The sequence below is a fragment of the Austrofundulus limnaeus genome, unplaced genomic scaffold, assembly GCF_001266775.1.
Source record: "Austrofundulus limnaeus strain Quisiro unplaced genomic scaffold, Austrofundulus_limnaeus-1.0 Scaffold29, whole genome shotgun sequence".
Taxonomy (NCBI): Eukaryota; Metazoa; Chordata; class Actinopteri; order Cyprinodontiformes; family Rivulidae; genus Austrofundulus; species Austrofundulus limnaeus.
In genome coordinates, this window is record NW_013952431.1 from 123,991 (window position 1) to 139,051 (window position 15,061).

General features: G+C 37.4%; 1 protein-coding gene across 1 annotated transcript in view; it reads right to left on the minus strand.

Moving 5' to 3' along the window:
• The window catches only part of LOC106515401 (potassium channel subfamily K member 13), a 4,962-nt gene extending 1,399 nt beyond the window's left edge, over window positions 1-3,563 (minus strand). Inside the window, exon 1 of the mRNA XM_014005197.1 lies at window positions 3,158-3,563. Within this exon, the coding sequence (XP_013860651.1) occupies window positions 3,158-3,500 (343 nt within the window). The 5' untranslated portion in view covers window positions 3,501-3,563. The remainder of the gene's footprint in view (window positions 1-3,157) is intronic.
• Window positions 3,564-15,061: the final 11,498 nt, after the last annotated feature.

Below are 15,061 nucleotides of genomic sequence, written 5' to 3' on the forward strand. Positions count from 1 at the left end.
TGTGTGTGTGTGTGTGTGTGTGTGTGTGTGTGTTCACAATATTTTTGTCACCTGTCCAAATTACACATCGTCAGAGGTTGTTTCTCCCACTTTATTCCTTTTCTTGTACCAGATTAAACAAACAATTCCTCCTCTGGGATTGGAAAGTATGTCATGTGTGCACGCCTTTTCCTGCGTTAGGACTCATTCAGTGGATTCTTCCTGTGGTTTCACCCACTCTATCCTGTCAAACTGTTTACATTTTATTGAGGCGTAATGAGAAATACTTGCAGTCTTATGATCAGCGTCTGTGCTGCTATTTTAACTTTTTGAAGCTGCCTAKACCCTGGGTTGTTTCTTGCCCAAAAACCATAAATTGCAGATGTCATTCTGACGAGGTRATTTTTTTTTTTACAGTCAGCTCTATGGAACGTGTTGGAGCTTTGATGTCCAACAGSATCTTTATTTCTGTTTGGTCACAGCAGAATGTTATAAACTCACCACGATGACTCATTCAAAACTGATCTGATTAATACATTGTAAGAAATGTTCATTTAAAGAAATTTTTTTTGATTGTTTTGTATGAAAGCTGAGAGTGGTCACACTCATGTGTTTTTTCCCAATATAACAAGATATTTATGTCGTTATCACACAATAAGGATAACCATTTTCTCGAGATAATGAGGTGAATATATTTTCTTGAATGTTCATGATCTGTTTCTCAGTGTTCTCAAAACTTTACCACGAACAGACGCTGAAAACATWCGATCATGGAGAACTTGGCATTGATCAACGCTTCAGACTTCACTGTTAACAGAATTGCTCATACATGCTACTTACCTTTCTAAGTCCTCTGCTGCTGCTAAGARGTGCATTTGAAGGATGGAATCAAGTTTAAACACACACCAATCATCTCTTTATCTCGAGAAAACCATCGGGAAAAATTATGCAGTTTTATTTATCCACCATTTCATTTGTTTGTTGGATCTGCTTTGGCTGGTTCAGAGTCAGCATGAGGACAGGTCATAAAGGACCAACACAGACACACCAGGTACACACCTGAAGTCACTCAATCGATGTAACCTGTTTAAAGAAGAGTACAGCATCAGAACTTGTACATGGACCAGGAGAACGTGTAGACTCCACACAGCCAAGATTAGAAAAGATTCCCCTTTGCAGCCCCATGTTTGTTTGCTTCCTCAGTTCAAATACACTGTACAAAGTTCACCATCACCAAAATAAACAATCACACGATTTGATACTCTCGCCTTGAATCAAAACACAGTTTAAAAAAATGTTTTGGAACAGTTTTATAAAAGAAGGAAGGAAACGAAGCGGATGACTGACTGGGTTCAAATGTATTTTGGGGAAACTGGTCTTTGACGTTTGTCTTTTGTGTAAAAAAAAAAACAGATCCCGGGTGTGTCATTAAGCCATAAAGCATTTATAGCCTGGGAATCCAAACATTTTTGTAAAGGAAATTAATTCAGACTTGGATCAGTTTGACTCTCCGGTTCCACATTGGCAGATTTCCCAAAGGAAATCCAGAGGCAGATAAAACTGATGAACCTAAATTGATTATCAACGTGTTTTAGTCTTTTGTAGCTTTAAATTTCTTCACTCTCATTCCTTGGCCATGTCATTCCCCTTTCTCCCTTTGTGAATACTCTGGGGATTCAGTTTGACCTCCAGCTTACCTTTGACAATCACATCACCTCTATTTGCAAAATTTCATTTTTTTTTTTTCACCTCCATCACATTTCCAAGCTACGCCCTTCCCTTTCCCTTCCTACAGCGGAGAAGCGCACCCATGCCTGTATCTCCTCCAGGGTAGTCTATTGTAATTCAGTCCTCAGTGGAGTTCCTGGCAAGAGTCTCCAAAAGCAGTATGTTCACAACAGTGCTGCCAGGATCCTGATGAGGGTGTGGAAATACGAGCACACCACCCCCATCTCATACACATAATACTGGCTCCCTACTTCCGGATAGAGTAAACGATCCCATCACTGTCGGTACGGTGCGGCACCCGCTTATCTCTCAGAGCTGCTCACACCCCAAACATCCACGAGGAATAGGTCTGGTTCTCCCCAGGACAAGGCTATGGGTGACAGAGTGTTTGTGGCTGCAGCTCTCCATCTCTGGAATGCCTTTCCAGATTATCTTAGATCTCCACAGATTGATACCTTCAAGAAAGGACTTAAAATTTCCTCTTTTAGAAAGCTTATACTGATTAAAGCCTATCCATGTATGTTTCATTTGTTCTTTTTAAAATATTTTTATATTTGTTTTTTCACTGATGTTTTGTTGATTTTGATCACTTTGAGGTTTGGTATCAAATGTAAAGTGCATTACAAATAAAATTTATTATTATTATTATTATTATTATTATTATTATTATTAATTTTTCGTATTACAATCTTTTAATTCCATTATGATTTACATATGCTGTCTAATGTCTAATCTAAAAAAAGGCGAGTAGGTCCTCTGGACGAGTTCTTCTTTAGCAAAGAAAAAAGAAACCTATCAAATTTTATTTTTAGATTTTTCTACCTGGAATATTTAAATGCATGCATCGGGGCATCCTGTCTAATGTGTGTGTGTGTGTGTGTGTGTGTGTGTGTGTGTGTGTGTGTGTGTGTGTGTGTGTGTGTGNGTGTGTGTGTGTGTGTGTGTGTGTGTGTGTGTGTGTGTGTGTGTGTTCCAGAATTTGCTAAATTGTAAGGCACATTTTTCAAAAAAAACATTCTTTTGTGGGATCCCACTGCTTCCGATTTCCAATCCATTGTCTAAATGTATAGGGGGACTATTAGATAAAATCTCATTTATCCCTGCAATAATCAGATTTCACAACAAACAATGGTGAACATTTTGTACTGTTAGTTGAGCATTTTTATGTCTGGTGTAGTATGAATATTTTTTTTACTCCTCTGGGATAGTACAGGTTCTTGAACTTGAATAAATGAGGCATAAAGCCCGGGCCCTATCAGGTGTGAATTGGGCGTGCAGGGTTAGAATATAGAGATGATTGAACAATGAATAGAAGTCAATGCAAAGTCCTTGTAAAAACACACTATGTGTGTTGGTTTGTGATACTACAATAATGACTTTATGTAGTTAAATTAATGTTTACACGGTTTCGATTTAAATCATAACATTTGCCTTCGATTCAAGAACTCACCGATAGTGGAGACCACAGTTCCCACAAAGTAGAATGCTCCAGGAAAATCCCACAGAGCTCTGCCTCTCTCTGAGTGCACGCCTGCAGCTCTGGCCTCGTCATAGTGATGCAACAGAGATCTCAGCTCCTCCTGACTAATATTATTCTCCTTACTAAAGGTCCTCATTCTCATTTTCCAGAGCCGGTGAGCCTTCAGCTCTGCGGGCCGCTCCAAGGAAGAAAACACAGCAGCACCAGCCAGCATGTAGAGAACAAAGAGCGCACAAAGCAGACAGAAACGTGCTGTTTCTCTGCTGAGGATCAAAGATGGACAGCGCCATGAACAATCTGTTGCTGCTGTCATTTGTAAAAGCTGCAGAAAAATGAACTGGGTTGCAATAATAAATGTCAAACTGGTTTTATTTACAGGAGAATGGTTGAACCTGCTGACAGTGTTTCTGAGTGTGCAGGCTGTAGCAAAAGCTTTAAAGATCTGTTTGTTTGCTGCTTATCAGAAGTTCAATAATCCATCTTTATTGTCCTTTTATGAGCTCCTAAATGGACCCTGCAGTCTTTTCTTCCTGCAGAGCCATATGACATATAAGTGATACTTCCGATGATGTGCAAACTCCCCACACCACATCTTACACTTAGTAAGATGTTTTGTTTTTATGTAAAGATGAAGCTAAAAGATGACTTTGTACACCCATTTTGACCTTTAAAATCTACTGAACCTTTCATGGGTTCTTGCAAGTGATCTAATCCTTAAAGGCATTTTGAGTATTTGGGTTTGTCCCTGATCCTTTGTAAGTGAGTTGAGTATGTGGGTGTGAAGAATGTGTTGCATGTTTGATTCAACAAGAGCCAAATAAAATATTTCAAGCTACTGTTGGAAAAATATGCGTTATTCCAAATCGTATGTCCGAATAAACAGGATTCAGTTGGATTTCTTCTTTAAAACTTTATTTTTGATCTTCTGACTCCAATCAGGTTCATTCAGCGCTCAGCAGCACAGGCCTCAGCGTACAACCTTGGGCTGAATCAAAACAAACACGGGAGCTCTGCTCTGAGCAGACACTCTGCAAAACACTGACAACTTCTTTCTTTTACTATAATAATGAATTAAGCTTATAATGTTCGTCCCTTCCTGGTTACACCCCAGAGGTGTTACCTTTTACGTCAGACGTCAGAACGTCACTCAGTTTTGTTTAGGCTAAGAGAAAGAACACATGATAACATACACATCTACTCTTATTTTATTATGGCCTTAAAGCTGTAATGATCAGAAAGTATAAAATACAAAACTGAATCTAATATTCAATTAATCAGTTCCAAAATGTATTCACTACTTTGAACAAAAAGAAACTAATGTGGGGAAAAAAATAAGAGTCTGGTCTGGCTCCCTGTTCTTTATTAACTGCTGATGTTTCTAGACATGTTGGTCCAAAGAGGCACTTACTTAAAAGCCTTCATGTTTTGATCATCTTGCTTTAATATCAGTGTCTGCCCATGTGTGTTTGTTTGGCCATCATGGACTTATAAATGCTTGGGTGTCTCCAGAAGCAGCTGTGTTTTATTAAACCTCTGTCCTTTTTCCTCTGGTCAGTATTTCCACCCTGTTTTTAACACAAGCTGCAGTCTTTAACTCCATCTCATCTCATTTCCTGTTTCAGAACACAGATTAATGATCGTGTGGGAGCAGTTTGATTTGTTGGTTGTAAGCTGTGGAAGTCTGACGTCATTTTGACAGATGTGTCTGGTCAAAGTGTCTGAACAGGATTCAGGAATATGGGAAGCGGAGCCCTGAATTCTGGGATTCATACATGTGGAGAGACTCTGGTTTGGCTGAGAGCTGAGAAGGCTGGCACTGCTGAACAGAGTCACACATTTGGACAGATTCTCACTCAGACAGGAAACAAATATGCAACATAGCAAGTAAGCAATTTATTCATAAAAGCTCTTTTACTAAACTGTTTGGTTTAGCTATCTCATAGTGCCACTGACTACACATGAATCATGTTATGACTGGTGCTGCTTAATGGGTGGGTTATTTGAAATTCTATTTTATGTAACGTTTAGAAAAGTATTACCTTTAAAAAATTGGTCCACCTTGATGAATTTACTTCTGTTGAGCCAAAACTAAAGGGGATTTTTATTTTTTTTAACTACTTTACGACTCACCTTCATGACTGTGCTGATGTTAAGGCCTTCATGGAGTCATGTACTGTTTGGGCAAATAGAATGAGACTGGATTTAAGGCACGAGCTGGCAATCTTATTTTAAACATCTCTCCAACACTTCCTTCTTCAGAACTGCACAAAGCTGTTTTGTTTCTTTGTTACATTACAGCTGGAGTGTGTTTGGGTCACGTGACTCACTGTAGCAACCATAGAGGGCAAGCTTCTGAATTTATCATTTTGGCAAAATAGTAGTCATGAGGCGCCATGTGTAAAAGAAAATGCTCAAAATATACTTATCATTTTACCATTTTCATTATTTAGCTCACTTTCTGAGTGCAAAATCCTAGTCAAACATGACTACATGTAAATCTAAATGTTAAAGTTAAATCTTAAATGTTGTTGCTAAAAGTTGAAGTTTACATTTAAGTTTTTCAGAATGGATCACAGCTTTTGCTGTTGGTGCTGGGATCTTCTTATGATGTCATCATCCTGAGACAATAGCAACGCTGCTAACACTTCCCTACAAGACACTAAACTTGCAGTTGCGGCCGGTGTCAGGGCTGCAAATCAAACCATCCTTATTGTTCAACATGAACACATTTTGAATTTAAAATTTGAATGCCATTGTTAGCAGCGTTCGAGTTAGCAGTGTTAATGCTAACAGCATTATTATCATTCTGCTAATGCTGCTAACTCTGCTGAAAATTGCATTTAAAATGTCAAGTCTAAATTTAAACAATCAGAGCTGATACGTAAAAATTTTAAAAATTGTTAATGAAAAAATACACAGAAATGCTATTAATTTATTGGAGTATAATCTATCTAATCCCAAAGTTGGGATCTGGACCACACTGTGGGTTCTGAAACATTGGATCACTGATCACAGTCTTCCTGACACTTAACAGCATATACTATATTACTCTGTTTTTGCTGGGGAGCTGGATCTTATCTTATCTCTAACTGGATCAGTTATACATTGGGGAAACAAAACAGCCACTGTTCAAAAGAATGAGCCAACACAGACGAGCTACATCGTCGGGTCAGGACTCTGCTGTGTACACTCATTTACAGGCCAGCGGTCACTCTTTCAGGGATGAAGATGTTCTCATCCTTGATAGAGAGGAACTTTGGTTTGAGAGGAGTAAAGGAAGCTATTTTTGTGAAAAAAATTGTCCACCATTAAACAGAGGTGGAGGCCTTCGTGTCCAGTTGTCCTCCTCCTACAACGCTGTTATTGCAAGTATGACTCAGCCCCCGGTGAGCAAAAGGTGTGAATCAGGGCCCCAATGATAGTCAGGTGATGGGGCACATGACCCTCTATGAACAATAGAGCTAATCAAGCCTATTGTTAGTCGATGGCCCTCTTTTGCATATGACTAACCTGTTTGTCCATGTGGAGGCAATGCTTACAGTATAAGGCTGAGTTCACCTGAAACTCATCAGACTGAAGAAGTCTCTTGGAGGAGAGACGAAACATTTCACTAAAGAAGAACCCATCCAGAGGACCTACTTCTTTTTTCTTTTTGATTTTTTTTCTACCTGGATTACTGAGATGCATCAGGACCTTAAGGGATATAGTTACTACACCCTTGATTATTTGACCTGGAATTTATCAATCAAAAATAGGTGGGGAACAGATTACAGCAGAGGATAAATGAAAAAAAGTCTCATTTCACAAGTTAGCAGATTATTTCTTATTTACCTCAGTGTAATGTGATCTGACTTCAAGTTAATAATGTAACAGTTTGATATTAAAATAAGCTTCCAAAGCCAATGTAATCACTGTTAATTATTCTGTAGCATATATTACAAACTGTAGCATGTTGCTGAACCATGCTACAGTTTAGCACAAATTATTAAACAATACAAGTTGGCTTTGCCTCTGATTTATGAAATTTTTCACAGTGTAAAATGTGTTTACTATTTATTCTGAAACTGTCTGGCCCTCATGCATTCTAGTAACTTTTAGTTGAATCTTTAAGATTTTATATTTTCAGTAATAACTCAACAAATTTGGACCCTATTTTGTTTAATAAGCTTCAGTCAAGATTTACTCAGTTCAAAAATGAACCTTGAATATTGCCTTTAAAAACACTGAGCTGTTGACATTTCTTCTCACCTCTGCATGTAATACAAAAACACAACAAACTGCTTTATCAGGCCTACTGAAATGAAACTAGACTAGATGTGTTCCCACCACACCATAATTAGAAATTAGAGGTCAAAGAAACATTTACAGCTTGCCAATAACACAACCTCAGTGTCGTGGCTAATTACAAGTGAATATAAGTTTATGCATGAAAGCATTTAATTTAAAACAAATCTTCATGTGTTTCACAGAATAAAACAAAAAGATGCTCAACTATTCAAGATTTGCTGAATTATTCCAGTAAAAATTTATTTCTATTTCTGTTTCCAGGTTCTTTGTTCGGATAAAGCTGCCTTGTTTAACTTCACTTCCTGTTTATTCTGTAAGGTTTAATTTCTGTTTACTTCCTGTTTACTTCTGAGTGTTACATCTTCATCGTAGCTCTGCATCTGTAATGGTGGTCTTCATGTTATGGCTTGTTTTGTTTTTGACCACCTGGTTTGTTTGTGAGCTTTATTTGGAGGATGTGGGTTGAAGCTCAGCAGGTGGGCAGGAGGAGCCTTGGATGGGGATCTTGTCTATGGAGACTTGTCCGATTCTGAAGAGCTGTGGTGGAAGCCCGTGATGCAGCAGGTGAGGCTGGAGAGAGTCTTCCACATTGAATTTACATCTAGTTTAACACAAACAAATGAATATACTTCTAAAGCTATTGATTAAATCTGTCGCTCAGTGCATCTACAGTTATCATTTTTTAAAGTTCACATGCTTTGAAATGTAAAAGAAATGGCAACTGGGATAATGTTCTGTGTCTAAAGTAAAGTGCAGTGGTGGGCACAGTTCCCCTAAAGCACTAATAGAGGAACAAATTTTCTGATTAGTGCTTTAGGGATTCTGCTAATTTTAACATTTACTAGTGGATTAGCACTTGCTAAATTTATAGGCTAAATTTAGAAGCACTAACTGAGGTCTGTAAATGTTTGATCAACATTATTGTTAACAGGTGATGATGAAAGCTGTCACTCGTTTGTGTGTCACTTATCCACGAGGTGACAGTACTGTATGTCATTTATAAGTCTTATGAGAGCAACGTGACAGTATGTGACTCGTCTGTTGAAGAATGTTCATGGGCTGACTGGGTTATTTTAATGCTTTAGAATTAGCTTTTGCTAAAACTTTCAGTGCGTTAGTGCTTTAGAATTAGGGGAGCTAGTAAAACCAATTTTTAGATTAGTGCCGCCCACCACTGGTACAGTGTTTATGGTTTTGCAGAAAGTCTGAGGCTGACGTTGGGTTTCAAGCTGTACAAATCTTGGCCATTGTTTAGTTATGTAAACATAAAGTTTTGCCGTAGTAAACAAGTATGAGCCACGGTAAGTAAATTGAAATTATGACACCATGGTGTGAGCAGATTTAATTTATTTCCATGATATCAGCTCCAGCTGCCTTCATTTAATTATTGTATACAGCAGCTGCGTTTAAATCGACCACGACATGAGTCAGCACCTCGGCTGCCAAAGTGTGATGATGGGAAAACCATCAGTAAACAACCCAAAAACAGGGTGGGTTCACACATCCTTCATCAATAACAACATTCAGAACAAACTCTCTGAGAGGTCAAACAAACTCATGACCCTGTTTCTCTGAAAGAACACTGATGTGATTTTCAGGGCCCACAGCTTTTTTTTTTTTTTTTTTTTTTAGTACTCCCGCAGTTAGGAATGCGTGTCAATAAGAAACATGGAAAACCATTTTTCACAATCTAAACAGATTAAAAATTCAGATTTAGAATACTTTTATTGTCACTGTATTATGAAAACAAAACAAAAGTATGGTATGCTTGTTTGTCTTTGTGTCTATGGTGTAATAATAATGATGTGATTGTGATGCTGTAATTCTGAGTGTTTTATGTGCTGCAGAACAGGAACCTGCTGTAAAACAGCAATTATGCTGAGTCAGGCTTGATTTTTAATAATCTTTTCCTGTTAAATAAATAAATCAAAATCAAATCAATGAGTCCAGCTCCAGTAAGGTGCCAAACAGGTGCTGTATAAGCATACACTGGTTACTAGTTCCTATTAATGATCAAATAGGAACTTGTTTTGTTTCCATAACTGATGCCAACATGTTTCTGAAGAGCCTGTATCAAACTGTGACAGACTGTTCAGTCAAAATCAACAGCTAATGAAGTCAAATAAATAAATTTACATATAAATTTATATTAGAGATGCTCTAAACTGACTTTTTGTCGATATTCGATACGCCGATTTTGTTCAACACTCAATTTCCGATTCCGATATTACAAACAGATATTAAGGTGATTGCACATATCTCCTGTCAGGGACATTATGCCTGCTTTTACTGTAATACCCCACTAGATGCATTCCAAAGGGTAACATTGTCTGTACAAAATAAAAACCAATTCACTGAAGCTATGGAAAAAGTGCCATATTTATTTGTCTCAAACAACAGGTTGGATTATGCTCTCCCTGATATAATCCAGTTTGATGATGTCATCAATCGAGCGCCGGTGAACGTCTCTGGACCACAAGCATTTATTAACACATTTTGATCAAATCCAGGCATTAATTTATTGGGCTTTTGTTATCAGAAGAAAAAGCGATAGTGATATGTAGAGAGTTTACATATTTTGTTAGGTTTTTGTAGCTGATGTAGGACCAAAATGCAGGCAGGCAGGTTAAAAAATAAAACAAAGGCCAACGTGGTTGCAAAAACTGAAAACTTATGGGCACGAGAAGACCACGCAGGGCAGGGCAGGGCAGGGCAGGGCAGGGCAGGAAACAAACATTGAACGGACGAAGGTTGAGAGAGAGTGAGCCAGTATATGTAGTCAGAGGATAAGCGGAGAGACAGCTGTGATGATTAATGTGCAGACAGCTGAGGAGGAAATAATCTAGAAAGAGAGCTGAGAACTGAGGTGAAGGAGCAATGGTACAGAGAGGACACAAGAGGGAGACAGAAGACAAGACACAAGACCACAGATCCTCATATTTTTATGCTCGGACCTTTAATATTAGTGGACATACAGTACAAGTGCAGAAAATACAGGAAATAAAAATTCTGTTATGATTGCAATGTTTTCCTTCAATAAGTTTTCAGTTTCTTTTGAAAATGTTTCTGAACTTCTTTTGTAACTAAATAAAAAAAGAGATGATTTGTTTTAAAGTTTTCTTTTCACTGGATCTTAATGCCACACGCATTTTTATCCAAATTTATGTTGACAGGAAGTCAACATGATGAATATGGTGTCTGATATTTCTTCCAAAAATGTAGCTATCTGAACATAAAAGCTTCCTTTTTGCTACTCCTACATGCCTCTGTGCTGAGACCTACAGTCTGGTCTTTCACAATCACATCAAAAACAAATACAACATATTTCTGATTAAATGAATAAATCTGTTCAATGCAGCTGCAGCTATTCATCTTCTTCTTTTGACTGTTCCCTCCTCTGGGGTCACCACAGTCATCCTCCACCTCACTCTGTCTTCCCTCCGTTTATCTCCTCTTTGTTTTTGTTTTTTCCTGGCAGCTGCATCGCTCATCTTTCATCTGGTCATGTCCAAGCCATCTCAGTCTGGCCTCTAACTTTATCTTCCAGTCATTCAATCTCTGATGACATTATTCCTAATCTTACTGATTAATGACGGCAAAGAGTTGTGTTGAATTTAAAACACTTTGGCAATTTTTCTTTTTCTCGTGGATTCAGATTTATAGAGAAAAACAAAAATTAATTCTACACACACACACTGCTGCAGACTGATGAAAGTTTTTATTTCGTACCACATACTCAAGTCTGACAACAAGAAGTCAGACAGAACATGATATATCGTATTTACCAGGCTATTGCTCTGCAGTACAAGTCGTACCTGATTGAAAGTCGCTGAAGCAGCCAAACTATAAAAAAGTGTGACTTTAAGTCCAGAAAATATGGTGTTCAAGTTCACTGTAACCTGAACAAATAGTGTAAACAAATACAGCAATATATACAGTGTATACTGTATTGCATAGAGCCCATAGATATTTCAATAACAAAAAGAAAATTGTCCCTTCATCAAGTACGATCTGGTTAGATTTCATTCTCAATGAGCCAAAATCCATCCCCATAGTTGCTGCATCAACATAGTGGTTGGGCTTAACTGGTGTGTTTATAGTTAAACACTTGGATTAACTTATGTGGTCATAAAAACATTCAGTGAATTGAAATAAAAAAAATAAATTCAGGTTTGTGATTAAAGTAAAGTGTTTATGGTTTTGCAGAAAGTGTGAGGCTGACGTTGGYTTWCAAGCTGTACAAATTTTGGCCAGTGTTTTCTTACTTCAAATAAAGTTTTGCTTTAGAAAATTAAAACAAGTCAGATATATAAATTGTAATTACGTCACCAAAACTTGATGGTGAGTTTGTTCATTCTTGTAAAGCCACACACTCACTTCTCAGTGGTTGAATTTCATGTCCATAAGGTCGAGCTGCTTTCTATAGTCAACTTGTTTCATTTTTATAAACAGCAAATMWGGTTTAACTGCATTCAAACCGACCAAACGTCATCTGCCAAAGTGTGACGACAGGAAAACCCTTGGCAAAACACACAAAAACATGATGGGTTCACACATCCTTCATCAATAACAACATTTAGAATAAACTCTCTGAGAGGTCAAACAAACTCKTGACCCTGTTTCTCTGAACGAACARTGATGTGATTTRCGGGGCCCACTGCTGTTTTTACCTCTGAGGAGGTGGTAAAGCAGAGACCTGTGGAGCTGTATCATCAAAAGAATGTGATTAGAGAAAACGTGCCAGCAGTTATGAACGTGAGAAACATGGAAAATCACTTTACACAAAGCAGATCAAAAAAATCAGATTCAGAATACATTTATTYTCATRGTATCYTMAAAACACAATAAACGTATGAGTCCAGSTCCAGTGAGCTMCCTAAAAGGTGCTGTATAAGCATTRACTCATTACCAGTTCCTGATCAACTTGTTTTCTTTCTGAAGAGCCTGTACCACACTATGACAGACTGTTCAGGCAAAATCAACAGCTCATMGAGTCAAATAAATCAATTCCTTAATAAATCAGGTCCATAAAATAAAAGAAAAAATCTGTTTGAATAACAAGGTTATCATCAAGTTCTCTGTTTCTTTTSAAATTTTGATCTGTTTTGACCTGAAGTCTGAACTTCGTTTGTAACTAAATTGTCAAGAAAAGTTTTCTTTTAATAGGAAGTCAACAATGTGTTGTCTTTTCTTCCAAAACAGTGTTMTTGACAGCTCTGTCCTGTTTTCAAATTATAGCTCATGTTTGTCTGGAGATCCAACAGAAAACAACATGTAGTTCTCCATTTCAACCACAAGAGGGAGCCATTTTCTTTAGATTGAAGAGAAGCTGTCTAATGAAGTGTTGAGTTTAAGGCCCAACATCCTGCTGGTTATCAGATTTATCTGGATGTTTGTTTTCACAGGAAAAATCCTTCTATTTTTTTAAATCATGCATAACAAGTGCTTATTGTTGTAGTAAGGAATGCATTTTAAAAGATTATTATGAACAGACTCAACCAAAACACTATGTTTACTGTACTGTAACATTTATTGTGTTTTTTCATCCATTTTGTACTTTGTTTATTTTTTATATATTAACATTTATTGAATAAAACATTTATTGAAGCTTAGTTACTACTTATTTAAATAAAGATAAAAAATAGAGTACCATTTCATTTTTTTAATTAAAAAAGCAGTGTAATCTCATTGTATGTTTTTCTTTTATTTATGCTTTAACTCATGTATAACTCACTTCTCTGGTAATCTAGTTTGTCTGTTTTAATTTAGAAATTTAGTTTGAAAGCTCTGAATTTGAAATTTATAAAACATGTTCATTTACAGTTGTCTATTTTAATTATATGTTTTTCTTTTATTTATGCTTTAACTCATGTATAACTCACTTCTCTGGTAATCTAGTTTGTCTGTTTTAATTTATAAATTTAGTTTGAAAGCTCTGAACTTGAAATTTATAAAACATGTTCATTTACAGTTGTCTATTTTAATTATAAATTTGCAGATTCCATGAGAAAATTATTTATTGATGAATCAATTAGTTTATGCAATGTAGTATTTTATATTCATATGACCGAGTTACTGAGCATCACTGAAATTTTTATAAACAAACAGCTCCTRGTGATAGAAAATAAATAACACATTTTCTGTTTGTAATGATTAAGAGTCAGAGGCCTGCAAGTGAGCAGTAGAGAGTTTACAGACAAGGTTTTTGTAACAAAGCCCCTTGCTGTTTGTTTGCTGTTGTTGCCTTTTTTGTCGATGGTGACGGCCTATTGGTTGATTTTTATGAGTGACATTGAGCTAAGCCAATAAAATCTCTCAGCACTCCTCGGCCGGCCCAACAATACCCTCCCCTTTTCGACCAAAGTTATAAATTTTGCCATTAGAAGCTGCCGGTCRGGAGTTGGAAAGAAAGAAGCTCTSGATGTTGATAAGCTGGGGAAAATATGCAGAAAGGTCTCCAAGAGGACACAGTAGCTTAAAATGTGCAAAAATGAGCAACATGTTTCCCCCAACAAGTCAAACATAATCTGACGACTGACCATTTGTATGTTAAATAAAACCAGGAGGGGAAAAAAACACCTCAGCTTGGAGCAGCTGGCTTTGCTCCTGGTCAGCTGGTGTCTGATCCGACTGAGGTTTCCTGATAGGAAAAACCCATAGAGATTGTGTTTAAACTCCACCCACTCSASCCACTGCTTCTGCCGGAGTTGGAGTGAAGCTCAGCGAGCGGACATGTCCCGGCCTAGCCTAGAGGTTAGCTAAACCTGCACTGTTCAAGTTGGATAAAAAAATAATATGAACCCCTGGACCTTCTGGACATATTTAAGAGACTTCAAGTTGCTGATAACTGCAGCTTCTCTACCTGCACAGCCTCACCTGGTGTGTTTAAAACGAACACTATCATTTTTCTGTATGTAAAACAAGATTGATTAAGGCTTCATTTGTGAAAACTGGTAACAAATAGTTCAGCTCTGTCAGCAGGTAGATCCATAGATATGTCAGCTCATTATTTTCTCCATGGTGTCCAAGTTCTGTTTGAAATGATCAGCTTGTTGACTAGTTTGAAAAGGAATATTTTTATTAACAGTCTGATTGAATCAGCAGCTGTGGCGGAGCCAGACATTTTTCTCAGGGGTGGCAAGACTGGGACCACTGCTCACACAGGGGTGGCCAGGAAAATTCAGTAGCGTGCACAGACGTTTTCGGGGGCAGGTGCTGAAATGGGAAAAAGAGGGCACCTTGTCCGGTGCACGGAATCAGCAGCTGTCCTAATAATGTGACATTACAGACACATCTTGTACGTTGTGCATATTTATCTATTTTAAATCAGATTTTCTATCTGATACAGATGTTTAAAATTCATCACTTTACAGGTTGGTTTCTGTAACAAAATGGCAACAACAGAACTAAAACTAGTAATGACAATTTTTGTGGTGTTTATAAAATAACTATAGTCAAGTTTATTTTCACAAAATTACTAATGGATTTTGTTGTTCTATGGAGGATCTTCCTTCAGTCTCTCCATCGTAGAGCTGTTTCCATGATCTGAATTCTAACAATTCAGCTTCATCTGTGTCTGACGGAGGA